The sequence below is a fragment of the Podarcis gaigeae genome (assembly GCF_964106915.1).
Source record: "Podarcis gaigeae genome assembly, chromosome: 10".
Classification (NCBI taxonomy): domain Eukaryota; kingdom Metazoa; phylum Chordata; class Lepidosauria; order Squamata; family Lacertidae; genus Podarcis; species Podarcis gaigeae.
Window position 1 is genome coordinate 74,947,959 of NC_139686.1, and position 18,987 is coordinate 74,966,945.

At 41.5% G+C, this 18,987-nt stretch overlaps 1 protein-coding gene across 9 annotated transcripts in view; it reads left to right on the top strand.

The window, feature by feature from the left end:
- Window positions 1-18,987, top strand: part of UPF2 (UPF2 regulator of nonsense mediated mRNA decay) — a gene marked incomplete at its 3' end in the record, with an annotated part of 69,987 nt that overhangs the window by 41,919 nt on the left and 9,081 nt on the right. For all 9 annotated transcript variants that reach the window (XM_083701309.1, XM_083701310.1, XM_083701311.1 and 6 more), the window contains 10 exons: window positions 4,191-4,304; window positions 4,666-4,782; window positions 6,223-6,408; window positions 7,385-7,588; window positions 8,086-8,361; window positions 10,144-10,327; window positions 11,998-12,137; window positions 12,620-12,724; window positions 15,215-15,313; window positions 18,181-18,348. In XM_083701309.1, coding sequence (XP_083557435.1) covers window positions 4,191-4,304; window positions 4,666-4,782; window positions 6,223-6,408; window positions 7,385-7,588; window positions 8,086-8,361; window positions 10,144-10,327; window positions 11,998-12,137; window positions 12,620-12,724; window positions 15,215-15,313; window positions 18,181-18,348 — 1,593 coding nt within the window. The remainder of the gene's footprint in view (window positions 1-4,190; window positions 4,305-4,665; window positions 4,783-6,222; window positions 6,409-7,384; window positions 7,589-8,085; window positions 8,362-10,143; window positions 10,328-11,997; window positions 12,138-12,619; window positions 12,725-15,214; window positions 15,314-18,180; window positions 18,349-18,987) is intronic.

Genomic DNA, 18,987 nt, shown 5'->3' on the forward strand with positions numbered 1-18,987 from the left:
GGCACGTAACGAATCTCAAAGTGGAACTTGGAGAACTCCTGGGCCCATCGCACTTATCTCTGGTTCAGCACTCGTGCTGTTCTCCAGTATTCCAGATTTTTGTGGTCAGTTTGGACTTGAACCTTGTGCTGCGCCCCAATCAGCAAGTGGCGCCATTTCCGGAATGCTTCATGAATGGCGAGCAGTTCTCGGTCGTATACTGTGTAGTTCCTCTCGGATTTGTTCAACTTCCGCAAGAAGAATGCACACGGTCTCCATTCAGACGTATCTTTTCCCGGCTGGAGAAGCACGGCCCCCACCGCTCGGTCTGACGCGTCAGTCTCCACTCTCATTGGTTGTTGTAGATCCACGTGCAGAAGTTGCTCTTCCAACGCAAACGCCTGCTTTAGGCTTTCGAACGCCCGCTGCGCTTCTTCCGTCCAAATAAATTTCTTTTTGCTACTAAGACAATCCGTGATGGGCGCTGTTAAATGGGCAAAGTTTTTGATGAACTTCCTATAGAAGTTTCCGAAGCCCAGGAACCTTTGCACGTCCTTCTTGGTCTTTGGTGTTTTCCATTCCAGTACCGCTTGAACCTTGCTGGGATCCATGGCCAATCCCTTGTCAGACAACCGGTACCCCAGGAATTCCACCTCCCTGGTATGAAACTGACACTTCTCCAGTTTCACCCACAGCCGGTTTTCTCGCAGTTTGCTCCGTACCTCTCTTACATCTCGCACATGCTGCTCCTCATTCTCTGAGTACACCAGGACGTCATCTAAGAACGCTACGCAGTTCTTGTAGAGCAATGGCCCCAGGACGTGATTCATGAATGATTGAAAACAGGCGGAGCCCGCTTGTAATCCGAAAGGCATAACCAGGTACTCAAAAGCCCCCAAGGGGGTGAACATAGTGGTCTTCCACTCATCCCCCTTTCTCACACGTATCAAGTTATATGCCCCCCTAAGGTCCAGCTTGGTAAAAATTTTCCCTTTTCTCACCCGTGTCAGAATGTCATCAATTCTAGGCATAGGGAAAGTCACTGGTTCTGACACTGCATTTAGGGCCCTGAAATCACATACAAGCCTGGGTTTACCCGTGTTTTTTTTGTCCACAAAGAACACTGGGCTGCCCCCCACCGCTCGTGACTCTCTGATGAAACCTCGCTTGAGATTCTTGTCAATGAACTCCCTTAACTCCTGCATCTCACTGTCTGACATTGCATACAGCTTGCCCACTGGCAATTGTGCTCCTGGGAGTAAGTTAATTTGACAGTCAAAGGGTCTGTGCGGGGGCAGTTTATCTGCTTACTTTTCGCTGAATACGTCAATCAAGTCAGCGTATTGTGGTGGCACCTTCCCCTTGTCCATCACTTCCATCCCTGCTAGAGTGGCCCTGGCGCCTGCCTGACCCTCTCCCTCCTTGCAGTGTTCTAGGCAATGTGCTGATCCAAAGGAAACCACTCTCTGATGCCAGCCTACTAGCGGATCGTGTAGTGCCAGCCAGCTCATTCCCAAGATAATAGGAGCTCCTCCCAAGGTGGCTACGTTAAACGCTATCAGTTCTGTGTGTCGTGCCACCCTCATTATCATTGGTACAGTCTGTTGGCTCACTTCTCCTCCCAACAGCTCCCTCCCATCAATCGTGGTAACCTGCAAAGGCTTACTTAATGGGATAGTCTGTATCTGGTGTTCGGCTGCAAACTCCTTACTCATGAAATTACATGAGCTACCTGAATCCAATAGCGCTTTTATCTTTAGTGGGTGTCCGTTTGCCAGTTCCAGCAACACCTCTATCACAAGCGCTGGTCTTGGAGGTTCCGGCGTGGGCACGTTCACTACTCCCTGGCCTGGCTGCTGTGCCCTGATGTTGGCAGCCAGGCGTTGGCTTTTACTTGCTCCTTGATTTCTTCTTCCTCCTTTCCCCCAACAGTTCCCGCCATCCCTTGCCATTCCTTCCTTTGCGGACAGACTCTGGCAAAGTGACCTGGCTGTTGGCAGAGATAACATCTCTTGCCGCTCTTTCCCTCCTTCTTCCGCCCTTCACTGGTGTTTGAAACTGCGCGCGCGCGCGCTGTTCCAAGTTCCATCGGCTCTGCTGGCGGGAAAGGCTGCTCCGGAATCTCTGGAATGCGGAAGTCCTTCCAACGTTCCCCCTTTCCTTCCCGCTTTTCCATAGCTCTAGCTTCCTGGCGTGCTCCTATGGACAGCGCTGATTTAGTCAGCTGATCCATAGACTCCGCCCTAGGCGCCCGGGAAAGTTCATCTTTCACTGCCGGAGAGAGACCTTCTTCAAACAGCATTTGAATAGGTTCACTAGCAAGGTCCCACCCCAGTCTATGAATCAGCATGGTGAACTCAGTCCAGTAGTCACGTACAGATCGGCTCCCCTGTTTACACGCCATTAACTGCCTGCGCACCACCCCCTGCTCAATCTCGCTGGAAAACATCAAGTCCATGGCGCGAAAAAACTTCATTGTGTCCTTTAAGATTTCATTATTGGCTGCCATCAGGGGCCGAACCCAGTCCTTCGCCCCTCCCTCTAGATGGCCAATCACGTACGCCACTCTAGAGTTCTCATCGGGGAAGTCATCAAACAGTAGATTGAGAGCATATTGCATCTCTGTCCTAAAGGCTTGATAGTTCCTGGGATCCCCCCCAAATTTCTGCACCAATCCAGGCACCCTTCTGGCAAGTGGGGTGGTTTTCCCCTTATCCGCATCTTGAGCCCTCCTCTCCTCGAGCCTCGCCGTTTGCAGCGCGAGCTGGACCTCCAACGCCCTGTACCTTTCTTCCAGGCTTGGACCTGCTCCCGCTCCATCTGCTCCGGTTCCTGCTGGTTCACTCATGATGCCCTCTGCTTGCACAAGCTGCTTTCAGAGACTGTCAGATTGCTGTGATGGGATAATGAGCTGCTTGTGCGTAAAAGCTTGATCCCTCTGGGGTTTGGCTGGTCATCCAAACCGAGGCACTAACGGAGCCCCCAAAGCATGGCTCTGTCAGTCGCTGGTAGGATCTGACAGTGGGCGTCTACGGAACTTACGCCAACATAAAAGCTGTTTGACGGACATGCGCCTTCGTGACTCTCTGCGTGACAGTTTCCGGCGAAGGGTGGGAGTTCCTAAGGGGGGTCTTGTTCCCTCTTTACTATTCTCACTAGAAGTATCCCAGAGCCTCCCCTCCGCTGTAACTCCTGCACTCCCCCTGCTGGTTCCTTCTTCTGCTGCAGAGTCTCTCCTATTCTCCTGGAGCCTGTCCACCACCTGTCCTTCCGATGGCAGTTCCCTGACACTATGCAATATTTTTCTTTACAGCATTGGACTTTCCTTTCGCTTCCATGCATATCCGCAACTGAGCGTCCTTTTGGCTTTGGCCCAGCCGCTTCATCAGCTCTGGATCTACTTGTACTTGTCCTCCGCTCTTCCCCAGTAGCATGTTGGACGCCTTCCGACCTGCGGGGCTCATCTTCCAGCGTCATAACTTTTATATGCCTGTTGTCTTTGTCCATGGAGTTTTCTTGGCAGGGATACTGGAGTGCCTTGCCGGTTCCTCCTCCAGGTGGATCACGTTTGGTCAAAACTCTCCACTATGACCTGTCCATCTTGGGTGCCCTGCTCGGCATAGTTCATAGCTTCTCTGAGTTATTCAAGCCCCTTCGCCACGGCAAGGCAGTGATCCACGAAGGGGTAGGGAAGAATGGAGGAGCATAATTCCATAGTTCCTTATGCAAATATATCCACATATCATTTGTTTGCCATCATTGTGAATTTTGAACCCATGTTTTTATAAACGTCCAAACATTATTTATAGGACTCTTTCTTTGATTCTAATTCAGTTAACTCATTGAAATCCTCCAGAAAAAGAACTGAATATTTTAGCCATATCCCTGAAAATATTATACTGATTTTATTATTTGCATCCTAAATACGTCCAGTGTCAATTTTTATACCAAAAAACACTGTTTTAATTTTATTTTTAAAAACTGCCTTAACTGAAGTAATAAAGCCAGATTTCAATTTAACAATTAAGGCTATTCTCAAACCATTCTTCTGCTTCTCCTTGTACTGCACTCCCCCAGCCCCTTGTTGCATTCTGGCGAGTGTGCGTGTACGCACATGAACAATCACATAGACAGCTGCATATCTGTTGTGGGCAACAACATATTAATTCGTTGCATACTAAAAGTAAATCTTCCTGTATTCCTATGTTTAGGTGAGAAAGAAGGACCAGATCAACATTGAAACAAAGAATAAAACTGTGCGATTCATTGGTGAACTTACTAAGTTTAAAATGTTCTCCAAAAGTGACACTCTGCATTGCTTAAAGGTTGGTGCTCATGTACATTGAGGATCAGTTCACATCCCCTTTTTCTTTTATTTTCCTGCCATACTCAGAGGTTCTCTATACAAAGCTTGTGTCTCAATATACTTTTTATAATGGCAGAGGGAATAATTGGGTGTGATCGACAGTGGGTGTGGTTGTATTACCATTCAGTGTATATTATCATTTAATGTATATTTTTAAGAATTGGAATTCCATCACTATAGCTAAGATGTGATGAAGCTGTGCTGCCACTTTAAGAATTTCACATTTTACTTTAGCCCCAAACAAGGTTGATTTTGAGCCCACTCTGAATACTCTGATAAATTAGTATGAAAGGCATTCTAAATGTAATTTATTTCCACAGATGCTCTTGTCTGACTTCTCTCATCACCATATTGAAATGGCATGTACATTGTTGGAGACTTGTGGTCGATTCCTGTTCAGATCTCCAGAATCTCATTTGAGAACTAGTGTCCTTTTGGTAAGAATAATTTTTTTAGAGAGCTGTTTTTAAAACATAAACATAACAGCCTGCTGGGTGAGGCCAATGGCCCATCTAGTCCAGTCTCCTGTTCTTACTAAGTGGGCTAAGCACATGCAGTCCCTGAGCATGAGAGCACTCTCCCTCCTGCAGTTTCCAGCAGCTGGTGTCCAGAAGTATTGCTGCTTCTGAGCATAGCCATCGTAGCTAGTAGCCAAGTTTGTGGCCATCACTGCCTCCTGTGGGAGCAAGTTCTATAGTTAAGCCCTGTGCTGTGTGAACAAGCACTTTCTTTTAGCTGTTCTGAATCGTCAGCTTCATTGAATTCAGCTTCATTGAATTTGTGAGAGGGAGAACAATGTTTTCTCTCCGTGCCACGCAAAAATTTATAAACTTCCATCATGTCACCTTTTACTCGTCTTTTCTCTAAACTAAAAAGTCCCCAAACACTTTAGCCTTTCCTCAAGTTGTTCTTTGACAACTCTTTCAAAGCCATAGTTACAATAAAATGTTCTAAGATATGATTCTAATGCTTAGCAGGTGGTGGGCCAGTTCCTGTGGCAGAAGAGACGCTTCCCTACCCAGTGTAACACATTTTATTTTATGCAGTCTGTCCTTGGGGGCAAAGTCACACAAATCAGCTTTCTCCTCCTACGAGTCTCTGCCTGGAACATCCACATATATTACAGGATAAGGGTTTGTGTAGGTGTCGGTAACCTAAGGCCCATGGGCTGGAAGCAGCCCCTGAGCCACCCCTGAACCGAGTTGCCCGCTCAAGCGAGTCCCCGCTCGCTGTGATAAACGGGGACTCTCTTCCATGGCTCCGGAAATTGCTTCTGCGCATGCCCAGACACTGGAAATCACGTCTTCACATGTCCGCGGCACCGGAAATCGTTTGTGTGCAGGTGCGGTTTTTTTGGCATCTGGGCATGCGCAGAAGTGATTTCCGGTGTCATGCTGCGCCAGTCTGGCCCACAGAGGATCTCCGCGGGAGTGATCCAGCCCATGCCCGGTCAGCCTTGCCGACCCCTGGGTTTGTGGGTTGAGATTTGTGGCAGTTGCTTACTGACAGTGAGAATTGGCTCCCCCTTTGGTAGCCATCTGAACTGGCGCAAGAACTTCCGCGGAGAATTATATGCCTAGCTATCAGCAGCCTTGGTGGGCAGAAAGCACAAGGAGCAAGGATATGTGTCTTACCTTCCTACATTATCAAATTATAGTTAAAAATATAGGGCTGCACATTCATCAATAGTTGTTAGAGGTGCAATGTAGGAAAGCGAAGTAGATTTGTGTAGCTTGTGAGCCAGATAATATTTCACAGTATGATTTTCTTGGTAGAAAATAGGTTTTGGCTTTTGCTTTAGCTAGAAGAACAAAACAGATGGTTCTTATGAAAACTTAGTATGTCTGCACAGGGTGATTATTTCTCTTTGTTTCCAGGAACAAATGATGCGAAAGAAACAAGCAATGCACCTGGATGCACGCTATGTCACCATGGTGGAAAATGCCTACTACTACTGCAATCCTCCTCCCGCTGAGAAAACAGTGAAAAAGAAACGCCCTCCTCTCCAGGAGTATATTCGGAAGCTCCTTTATAAGGATCTCTCCAAAGTCACTACTGAGAAGGTACGTTCTCTTCAATCTTGGTGGGTTTCCCCAAAAACCATTATCCAGGAATAGAATAATGGAATTTTATCCTAGAATAACTTCTAAAGCATGAAATCTAAAGTACATAGGATTTTAAATTCAAATTTTCCTGTTTTAATTTTTTTTTTAATGAATGAGATTATCAGGGAAGTAAGCTGAAGGACGCTAAAATGAATGGGAAAGTGCAGATCAGATAGCTAACTTTAAACTAATACACCTGAATATTGTCTTGAATATTAAATTACATTAAAGTACTTAAGTCCTCAGGAGCAATATGTTGAGTATATCATGTAAAGATTTACTTAAAGCAAAGATTCTTACATTTGTTAAGTCTAGCACCTAGACTTTGAAAATAAGCCTCCAAAAACTACTTGTCTGTAGCATTCTACAAGCCCGCCTGTTTCTCAGCAGCATACTAATGCGTTTGTGGCACATCTAACAGCATGATAGTTTTTAAAAAAGAACTTTTACAAATGTTCTGCCTGTGGAAACATATCAGCTTTCCCTCAGGTACTGTTCTGGGCTTCTCTTGCTCTTTCCCAAGCAAATTTCAGGGGTGGGGAGAAGGGGGAAATCCTGTTGTGCAAGCAGAATCCCTTCCACAGGGCTGCTTCTGGTGGGGTTCATTATGTGAATCCTCTCTTTACTCTTTTGGCAGCTTACAACGAGTTGTGAGTCCTTTCTTGGCTTCAGTCCTTTCTTCAAGGGATGAATGGGAAATCCTTTCTAGCATGACTAAAGACAGCAGTAGCACTTTTATATGATGGGTTCATATGTCAGCTCTGAGTGTGTGTGTGTTAAGATAAGAGGTCACAATGAACTATGGGTACCCCAAAGTACTTTTTTCTTTGGGGGAGGGGGAGTAATTTTACTTAGTAGTCAGCATATATGTATGTAAAGCATCCAACTTTGTTTTTTTTCTTTTTGAGTTAAGTTTCTTTAAAATCTTGTTCAGGTCCTGAGACAGATGCGCAAATTGCCCTGGCATGACCCTGAAGTGAAAGACTATGTTATATGTTGCATGATCAACATCTGGAATGTGAAATACAATAGTATTCACTGTGTAGCCAACCTTTTAGCAGGACTGGTACTTTACCAAGAGGATGTTGGAATTCATGTTGTGGATGGTGTCCTAGAGGATATTCGGCTAGGAATGGAGGTAAAAAACTTTTAGGTTTTTCTATGTGAAATAGAACATAGTACAAAACATTTAAAAAGAAGTTTAGAAATTATGTACATTAACTTTTTTATAAACATTTGAGGTCCAAGGTTGAGGAAGGATGCACTAAGTAAAAAAGCACGGTAGGAGTTGACATGGTTGTTTTATAGCATCGTTGTCCTTGACATAAATGGCTAGACTGGATTGGTAGTTCTTAGGACAAGTTTTCATTGGTTAACTGATAAAGTGAGATGCATGTAAGATACTGAGGGATGGAGAGGCCTGGATCAATATTCTCTAATCTGCATGTTTACACTGCACTTCACTTAATTATGCTAATTTATCATGAACAGTAGTGCAGGCAGCTACACTGTTGCCTCCATCTTTACAGCTTTTGCTTAATCATAGTACATTATGAGGCCTCTGCAGGGTATTGAACTTCATCTAGTGTTTAAGAAGTGTATGTTAACATGTCAGTGGTATTTTGTTTGCTGAAGGTTAATCAGCCAAAATTTAACCAGCGGAGGATCAGCAGTGCCAAGTTCCTGGGTGAACTGTACAATTACAGAATGGTGGAGTCGGCAGTAATATTTCGAACTCTGTACTCCTTTACATCATTTGGTGTGAATTCGGATGGTACATCTAGCCCACTTGATCCTCCAGAACATCTTTTCCGAATTCGACTGGTCTGTACCATCCTTGACACTTGTGGGCAATACTTTGACAGAGGATCCAGCAAACGGAAACTTGACTGCTTCTTGGTCTATTTCCAGGTAGGAGCAAGCTTCATCTTTCCCTGTGACCAAATTTGTCTCTTACATATTACTTATTTATTATTTTATTTGAAGTAGGCATACCCCTCACAAAGTAACATGTAGAAATGCGAGTACTATTAAGATGTATTTGGATGGTCACCAGAAGAATGTTATTTATTAAATTTGTTAGGCACTTTATCTTGCCCAGGGCAACCTAAAGCGACTTACAACTAACCAAACAGACAGACCCCCCCACAGCAACAACATAGATACATTAAAGCCAAGAAGAAAAAGAAATATATTAAAGACATATCATCCACTTCTAAAAGGTCACAGATAATTACAGACCAAAGGCCTAGCTCTAGAGGAAAGTTTTTGCCTGGTGCCTAAAGCCTTATAATAATGGTGCTAGGCAAGCCTCCCTTCCACCATCGGGAGCCACTGCAGAAAAGGCCTGTTCTTGCCTTGCCACTCTCTGGACTTCTTGTTGAGGGAGATACTTGAAGAAGGGCCTCAAATGATGATGGGAGGGTCTGGGTCGGTCCACATGTGGAGAGGTGACCCTTGAAGTCTTGCAGTCCTGAACCATTTTAAGCTTTATAGGTCAAAACCAGCACTTAGAATTGGGCCCAGAAACTAATAGGCAGCCAGTGCAGGCAAGCCAGGATTGGCATTATATGCTCAAACCATATTTCTCCAGTTACAGATAGATAGCCGTGTTGGTCTGCCATAGTCAAAACAAAAAAAATTCCTTCCAGTAGCACCTTAAAGACCAACTAAGTCAGTTCTTGGTATGAGCTTTCGTGTGCATGCACACTTCTTCAGATACACAGATACTTCAGATATTTCTCCAGTTAGCAACCTTGCCACTGAATTCTGCACCAGCTGAAGCTTCTGAACCATCTTCAGAGGCAGCCCTGTGTATAATGCATAGACAAGAGAAGTTAGACTATTCCTGTCCAGATAGGAGCACAGTTGGGTATCCAGCCAAAGTAAGAGTTGCAGAATAAAAAAGTTGAAAGAAAAGGGTAGAAAGGAGTTAAACTATCAGGAGGAAAATAAAATTGTGTTAAATCTGACCGACACTAGGTGGTATTTATGCCACATTTGTTCAGCAGTGCAAATTAGGTGAAGAAGGCATGATTGAAGAGTAATCCCATGTTGAAAGGAGAAGAATTATAGGGACAAAACAAAATCAATGAGAGAGACAAGAGAAGTTAATAAAACAATTAAATGAAGAAGAAACTGTAGTATCAACAGTTAATTCAGTCAATAGTTGGCAAAGTAAAACTGATCTCAAAAACACTGTAAAATGTTATTGAAATGGGAAACAAAAGATGAATTGGTTAAATCAGCAATGATACACTGGGCTAAAGATTTTGGTCATAATATTGATATGACCCCATGGGTACTACTGTGGAGAGTGAATATGAAATATACAGCCTGTTTTACTTTAAAGGAAAATTACATGAAAATTATATGCAGGTGGCATTTAATGCCAAATAAATTGGTAAAGATGTTTTAAGACTATGTCAAATAAATGCTGGAAGTGTAAAAATAATGAAGGGACGTTTCTTCATATGTGGTGGACATGTGAAAAAGCTAAAGGCTTTGGGGAAACTATACATAATAAAATGAAAAAGATATTTAAGCTGGTTATTCCACCCAAAGCCTGAGGTTTTTCTCCTAGGGATAAGTTAGCCTTGTTCCTTGTTCTAGCTTTCTATGTTAAGATCCGAATTTCACTAGACTAATTCTAATGGTTGCCTATCTGTTTTGCAATTATCTGTGTCTTTCCAGAGGTATGTTTGGTGGAAGAAAAGCCTGGATGTTTGGACAAAAGATCACCCGTTCCCTATAGACATTGACTATATGATCAGTGATACATTAGAATTACTGAGACCAAAGATAAAACTGTGCAGTTCCCTGGAAGAATCTGTTAGGCAGGTACAAGAACTGGAAAGGGAATTCTTAATCAAACTAGGTAAGAATGCTACATCAAGAATGAAAGGAACTGAAATCATTGTTGCCTGTTTCTGCATTTTTTGGCTATATAGTACAGTACTTTCTGTAACTTGAATAAATTTTTAGGATAAGTGAGTATGTACTTGACTCATTCTAGAATTTTGAAATATGTTATGAGGACTGTAGCAACATACAGTGAGGATGGGGATGCAGGCTGGTCTGTGAATCTGTTCCTGGTATAAATTAGTATTTACAGTGGTACCTCGGGTTACAGACGCTTCAGGTTACAGACTCCTCTAACCCAGAAATAGTACCACAGGTTAAGAACTTTGCTTCAGGATGAGAACAGAAATTGTGCGGCGGCAGCGGGAGGCCCCATAGCTAAAGTGGTACCTCAGGTTTAGAACAGTTTCAGGTTAAGAACAGACCTCCAGAATGAATTCAGTTCTTAACCTGAGGTACCACTGTACCGTCATTTGCATGGTCTGACCTGTGTGTTGTGCTACTTCTAATGTGCAGAGATCTTTTGTTCCTTTATCTTTCCCAGAAGGATTAAGTTCTCTGTAGAATCAGAATGTAACATAACAAGAAACCGGAATAATTTTTACTAGGAATGGTTTCAGATAATATTCCCAAAAACAAAACTAGGCTATTTATGTATGCAACGTCAGCAGCAAGGGTTATAGTGGCAAAACAGTGGAAAGATAAAAATACACCCACTAAAGAGGAATGGGTAGTCAAATTGTGTGAGTACTTGGAGCTCGCAAAGCTGACAGATGCAATAAGAGAGAAACCTAAAAAATTGGTGAAAGAAGAATGGGAATGTTTAAATAATTATTTAGGGGACAAGGGCTCAGCAAGAAAGATCTGGCTATGTTTAGAATGATACCGCAGAGAGAAATGCTCCCTGATACCAAGATGAGGGATTCCTTTGGAATGCAGATAGAGATAATTGATAAGAATAATGATCTGTTGTGAGCTTCACGGAAGTGTACAATAGATGAGCTTTCCTGCTTTGGCTCATCTTCCTTATTCTTTTTTTCCCTTCTATTTTTCTTTTTTCTTTTCTTTTATCTTTCCCATAGTTGCCTATGTTCTGTATCATGTACTTCGATATTTTTTGTAGTCTTTTTTAGTTTTTTTTCATTACTATTAAGGAATTTTCCTTTGTAATTTTGGTTGTCTATATTTATATTTTAATTTTGGTTGTCTATATTTTGTTTAAAGCAAAAAAAAGGGGGGAAAAGAAAAGGAAAAAAATAACCTTGCATTTAATGTCAACTCTCACAACCCCTTTTTCTGTTAGATAATTGCGTAATTCCTTTGATGCATTCCACATTTTGATCACATGCTTAGTGCTGGCAAAAAAACTATAAAAAGCAAGTAAAAATCAAGTAACAAAAGGCATTATTATTGTGGTTCTCTGTTAAAAAATTAGGGAAAGCATCTATCAAAAGAAAATAGTAATGTTGATTGATGGGACAGTAAAATGTCCTGAGAATTGTTCGTAAACTTAGCTTGACCCTTTGCATGTATCTCTTAAGTAAAACTGCAGTCCTGACATTAGTTACTTGGGAGTGAATAGCCACTGGTTTCAGTAGTCCTTAAAAGTACATGTGTGTTGGATCTCAGACACGGTCAGAATTCTTTCTAATGCCACTCATTAATAATTCTTATTTCCTTTCTTAGGCCTTGTGAATGACAAGGACTCTAAAGAGTCAATTACTGAGGGAGAGAACCTTGAGGAAGATGAGGAGGAGGAAGAAGGTGGAGTCGAGATAGAAGAGCAATCTGGAAATGAAAGTGAAATAAATGAGCCAGAGGAGGAGGTATTTTTTGTCCACCACTAATTTACTAAGCTACAATTTGAGGGGCTGGGCTGTGTAACTGTTGCCAATCATAATGAGTAATTACCAGTTGAGGCTCCAAATATCAAAGATGGAGGTAACCTGGTAGTTATTGTGCTCAAGGTCCTTCTACTGCCGCCGATAAGTATGATTTTATTATGGGAACTGCAAAGTTGTGTTCTGTTTGCCAGACCCACTTGGAGTCTCTTGGAGCTCTGGTCATTTATTAAGTAGGGTAGAAGGGGGGTAAATGAGTTTCTGAACTTGAATGAACATATGCATGCCATGCACAGTGCAACTGGTTCTGAGTGAGCTTCACTCACCATCAACAGGCTAAGCAGAACTGAAATGACCATGGAGGAGAGATTTCTGAGACAGTGTAAATTTAAGTGTGTGCATATGTTAATCAGTTTCATTAAAACATGGTTTATGATTATGCATTAAAACTCCAGTAAACATTTCAGGAGGGCTCTGATAATGACGAAGAAGAGGGAGAAGAGGAGGAAGAAGAAAATACTGATTATCTCACAGACTCTAATAAGGAAAATGAAACTGATGAAGAAAATACTGTATGTATTGCTGTACTATTTATTTCTTTAAAACATTTCTTATAAACATTCATTAGAAAGTCAATTAGTGGTCTTAATCCACAGCAAGCCACATAAGTATTGTAGGCTTGATATTAATGACCAGCAAATGCCTGGATGAACAAAACAAATAAGTCTTTAGCAAGCACCAAAGCATCCAAGTTGGTGCTTGCCATATTCCAAAAGCTGAGTTCCACAACAGAAAACATCCTCCCCCAGATTACCGCAAGATGAATTTCAGCAGACTGACTCATCTGAAGGTCTCTATGAACAGCTACATCTATTGAGAGAAGGCTTTCTCTCAGATAACCTAGTCCTAAGTTGTTAAGACAACAACCACCACCACCACCTTAAACTTGGCCAGGTGGATTGGCAGCCACTTCAGTTCTTCTTGAAATGGGTAGCAACCTCCCCACTTCATCCTACATTCTGGAGCGGATTCCAACTTTAAGATGAAACTTGCATACCAAAAGCACTGTGCACACTGCATTCAAGTGTGGCTCGTGCCACACCACACATCATGGTTTACTGTTTCAGCAGTATTACATGGACAAGAGTCCAGAAGCCCAAGCAAAACATTGGACTTGAACTCTTTCCCCCTCTGTTCTCTTACTCTGGTGCTGCCAGGAAAAGGACTTCCATTGAATTTAGTGTTCATTCAAAAAATCTTGCTGAGCATTACATAGAACCAGGAGTTCTGCTTTAAAACGGTGGTTGGTTACTAAACGAGTCAATTTCAAATCATGGGTTATGAAGCTGGCTTTTTAAACCACTGTTTGTTGTAAGCCAAGATCCCTGGCTCTTAGGAAAGATGAAGCTGAGATTCTTTACAGGTAGGTAGCCATGTTGGTTTGCTGTAGTTGAAACAAAATAAAAAAAAAAATCTTCCAGTAGCACCTTAAAGGTAAAGGTAAAGGTACCCCTGCCCGTACGGGCCAGTCTTGACAGACTCTGGGGTTGTGCGCCCATCTCACTCAAGAGGCCAGGGGCCAGCGCTGTCCAGAGACACTTCCGGGTCACGTGGCCAGCGTGACATCGCTGCTCTGGCGAGCCAGAGCTGCACACGGAAACGCCGTTTACCTTCCCGCTGGTAAGCGGTCCCTATTTATCTACTTGCACCCGGAGGTGCTTTCGAACTGCTAGGTTGGCAGGCGCTGGGACCGAGCAGCGGGAGCGCACCCCGCCGCAGGGATTCGAACCGCCGACCTTTCGATCGGCAAGTCCTAGGCGCTGAGGCTTTAACCCACAGCGCCACCTGCGTCCCTTAGTAGCACATTAGAGACCAACTAAGTTTGTTATTGGTATGAGCTTTCGTGTGCATGCACACTTCTTCAGGTACGTAGGTGTTAATATTAATTAGTTTACTTTGGATTATCAATTCACACAAATTCATATGAATATCAAGTTACGAAGATGTAACTGATGTTTGGCTCTAGACTGGATTTATCAGAAACCTACAAAATGCCTACCGTAGAAGTCTTGTGTTATGGAAGAGCATTGTTGTTGTTGTTGTTTAGTCGTGTCCAACTCTTCGTGACCCCATGGACCAGAGCATTGATTAAAACAAATAGTACCTCATAGAATTGGTCACATTACCCTGCAACAAAATTTACTGTTGTATTGCCAGCTGTTGTATTGGCAACATCTATGCATAGGATCTGAAGCTAAGACTTTATGAGAACAAATACATAGTTCAGCTCCTTTATTTGTAATTTAAAAGAAGGGGCAGCTAAAGGAAACTTAAAATTGTGTTTCAACTAACTCAACTTCCTGTATTAGAAACTAATCTGCAAAGTAGCCTTGTTTTCTGAGAGATACAAGTGGTGTCCATTTTATAAAGCAAGCATATTTCCTCCCCTATCTGAAGCCAAGTGTGTGTTGTGGAGAAAGCCCAATATGAAACCTACGTAACTAAAAGTAAGAATTTAGCATTAAGCCTAATAGTTAGAACTAGAAAGCCTTAATTATAGTGAGAGCTTGTAATTGTACTAATTCCCTCTGACCGGTAGTTGGAATGATTTTAAGACTGTTGACCCGTCCAAAAGCCCTGCTCCCTGGTCTTCCATTTAGCCTGAGTGAGAGAGGCCCAATCTCCAGCCACCTTCTTATTTTTGCCACCTAGCCAACTCTTCAGGTGGCTTGGTTCCAAAGAATACAGCCAGCTGCATGGAGCAGTAAGGAGTTAATGGAGCACATGCACTTAGTTATATGCCTGAGCTGCATTACATACAAATCCCAAAGCATTAAAACATGGACTATTTTATACTTCTCTCTACCTTTTTGAAAACATTTTGTCCTAATGACTGAAATTATCCCACATTTTTATTTTAAAATTTTGTATGGCCATTGGGGGCCAGATACTGCTTCACAGGCAAGATTCAGCCTGTTGGCCAACCCTAATTGAGGGATAATTGTGCACATTAATCTAGAGAAAATAATAATGTTGTTTCCCTGCCCTCCCTTATTTAACAGGAAGTCATGATTAAAGGAGGTGGACTTAAGCGTGTCCCATGTGCTGAAGATGAAGACTTCATTCAGGCATTGGACAAAATGATGCTTGAAAATTTACAGGTATTAATGGGATTTTTAATCAGTCACTCATATGTCTTACTCTTATTGGTATCCATTATACACAATGACATTTAGCATGGAGGGATTATTTTACAATTCTTCCTTGTATATCAAGCCCCCCACCCCCCAATCCGGCTTGTGTGCTTATCTTCTCTGATGTGGCTGCAAAGAGGAATTCAGAAGCTCGCAAACATTAATTCTCGTTTGTTTGAAACAAGCTAAATTTGAAACCATTCATGCCATAATATGGACATAACTGTTAAATCAGCTGAGAGAAACCTAAGTATTTTACTTTGGGGGACCCATTTCACATATTAGTATTCTTAGATGTGGTATTGGTTGTACTTCTGGCATAGAGCTATGACCATAGCACAGGGGCAACTCCCTGAATAATGCACCTGCTTACAACATTCATGCAGATCATGGTTATATCTCCTTTAAAAATGTAGTGTGTGAAGCAAAAAATGGGAGCCCCCAAAACTCAGCTGGAAACAAAGCAAAAACAGCAGCAGGCCTTTTGGTCCTTGCTGTTCCTTTTTCATGGTATTCTAAAATCAGTTTAAAAATTCATACTGTATAGAAAAGATAAACAATAAATGCTGTATTTAAAGATAATTTCAAACTGGAAAAGGAGAGCAATTTATTTCCCACATTCAGAACAAATTTGGGAGAATAAAATTTACATCTTTCAGACATTAACTTTTATGTCAAAGCTTTCTAATAGATCAATCAGAACTCCAGCTCTAATTATATATATATGTACCCAGGTTTTTTTAATATGAAAATGTACATATGCATGCTAAATTATGTACATATAGAATATCAAAAATTAAACTTTTTTTTACTTAGAACAGTAATTCAAAGTTTCTCTCCTATTTTTATGCTATACCAAACAACTGAGATATCCACCTACCATTCCTTTTTTAAATTTTTTGATTTGTTTGTTTATTTGTGTTTCTGATACATTTCAATACAAACATCAAGAATAATACATGAAAAACCTCAAAAATAATAAAAAGCAGAAATTTAAAAATAGCAGGAAAACAGAAAACAATCATTTACAGACTTCCCTTCATCTTCTTCCATGGTTCTTTTTGTCTTCTCCTTGTGTTTTCTTGGCTCCCTCATTCTATCTCAACTCCTCACATTAATCTAGTTATTGCTTACACTGCTGAGAATATTACCATCCTGCTACTTTTTCATACAATCAATAAAAAATATCCAGTCCTCCTTATATCTTTTATCATTTTGATTTCTTATTCCAGTGGTCATCCCTGCTAGCTCCGCATATTCCAACAGTTTCTTCTTTTGTTGGTACCTGATCTGTTTTTCATTTTTGTGCTGTTAACACACATGCGGCAGTTGTCACATACAGAAACAAATTTCTCTCTGTTTGAACAACTTCTGTTGTAATTAATCCCAGCAGAGGACACCTTCACCCCAGTATGGCTCCCTTTGTCACATACACAGCCCAACAAGAAACAAGAAGAGCCCACCAACAGCATTCGAATCAGCCTGGCTTTCTTGCCCCAACAAGCCCTCCTGCCCCTCTCACAAAGGCAAACAAACCCCATCACAGCCAGCCACAGACAACCAGTCATACCTCAGGCCCCCAACTCTTCTCACTACCAAGAAACATAACAAGCAAATAGAAAGAGAACCTATCTAGTTGACGCTGACATGAAACCCCATGTGTACACTGCAAAAAAAATATAAATTTCACCCCCTTCTTGACCTTATACTGTAACTCAACACTAATGTCTCGTAACAATTGTAGCTGATCTGTAGAAAAGACTGTACAGCTTGAAGAGACAAGGCATGTACTTTTGTAAACCAAGAAAATCTTTTTTTTTTTTTTAAAGGAAAAAAAGAAATGCTTCTGGGTTTTTAGAAAAGGCTTTTTTGGACATTTTTTAACGTTCATTATAAATCATTTCCCAGTAATTTTTAATTATACTGCATGACCACCACACATGGCAGAATGTTCCTTCTGCTACCTTACATTTCCGGCAGTTACCCTTTATTGATTTTGTCACTTTTGCTGGTCTGTTTGGTGTTAAATACTTCATGAAGCAAAACTTCATGAAGGTGATCCATACTCTTTCAATTTGTATTCCTCCCCAGTGACAGTCAGCAAATCTCTATATGTGCTCCAGTTTGTCTGTGTATTAATTTTTTCCTTGTGAGGGCTTCTATTGGTGGCAACCACATCAGTGTTTTCCTTTCTAATAAGTTTTTTTGCGACTCCTTCAAGCTTCAGATGTCATTAACTCTAGGTACTGTCTGAAACAGGAATAGCATCTTTGGGAGTATATTCATTTTTATAACCGAAATTTTACCCAACAATGACAATTGCATTCTACGCCAAATTTCCAGATCTTTCTTGATTTCTTTCCAAACCTTTACATAGTTATCATTAATAATATGATTGTTTGTCATTAACCGTATCCCCAAGTACTTCACTTTTTTTCACTCTTCAAACCACTGACTCTTTCTAAACCCTTCATAAGTTGACTATCCAGGTTTTTAACTATCATTTTTGTTTTATCTTTGTTCAGTTTAAAACCTGTCAATTTACCAAACTCCATAATTCCTTCCAGTACTGCCGGCACACTTTCTAGTGGGTTTTCTAATGTTAAAACCACATTGTCGGCATATGCCTTTAATTTATAATTTTGCCGACCCACCTACCATTTCTAATTCCAAACATTTGAACCTGGAAGTAATGCTGAAAGGCCTAGATTCTCATTATGACTTATATAAAAGCCACCTGGTGGTGTGTGAGGCAGCTCTGGAATTAACTTGTTTTTCTAAATTAAAGAATGGTATCCTAGTTTTGTTGTTACCTCCGTTTCTTGCCTTTTCAGCAAAGGAGTGGGGAATCGGTGAAAGTGCATCAGTTAGACGTTGCAATTCCCTTGCATCTCAAGAGCCAGCTCAAGAAAGGTCCACCACTGGGTGGTGGGGAAGGAGAGTCTGAATCTGGAGACACCATGCCTTTTGTCATGTTAACTCGAAAAGGCAACAAGCAACAGGTGAGGTCCTGTGTACAAGGGAGCTATTTTTGCCTTTTTCAATATTAATTTCATTCATAATTTTTGTCATCCTGTATACTTCACTGACTGCTGTCTTGGGAGGTGTGGCTCAGTGACACTACTACATTGTTTTGGAAGGTGCTGCCTAGTTGTCATCACCTCCTTGTGAAACTGGTTTGTTTCTGGAGGGCAGATAGGAATGCCAGCTGTGGCTCTCACATGCCTTAGATTGTCATAAGGAACTGAAGCGTCAAATGGACTTTCTGTTTGCCTTCCTTCCTTTGGAAGAACATTTTTAAAAAATACCATTAATCCTTTCCCATCTCATAAGTATGGGCCTAAAGCAAGAAACTACTTCTAAAAAATACACGGAGAGTGGTATATGTTTGAATATTTTTTATCTAGCTGTGATTCATGAAAATGGTGAAACTGCTGTTAAAATAGAATAATGTATTCCCAGAATATTTTCACTTTTAAAGGATATCACTTAGCTTAATTATATTACAGCCATTATAGCACAGCAGTAGTCGCATGTTAGACTGGATCAAGAGCTGATGTTAACATGGGAGCTGAAACCAAAAACTATGAATCATGAAGCATCTACTTCAAATCTTTCCTCTCCTATGATCTTGCTAGATG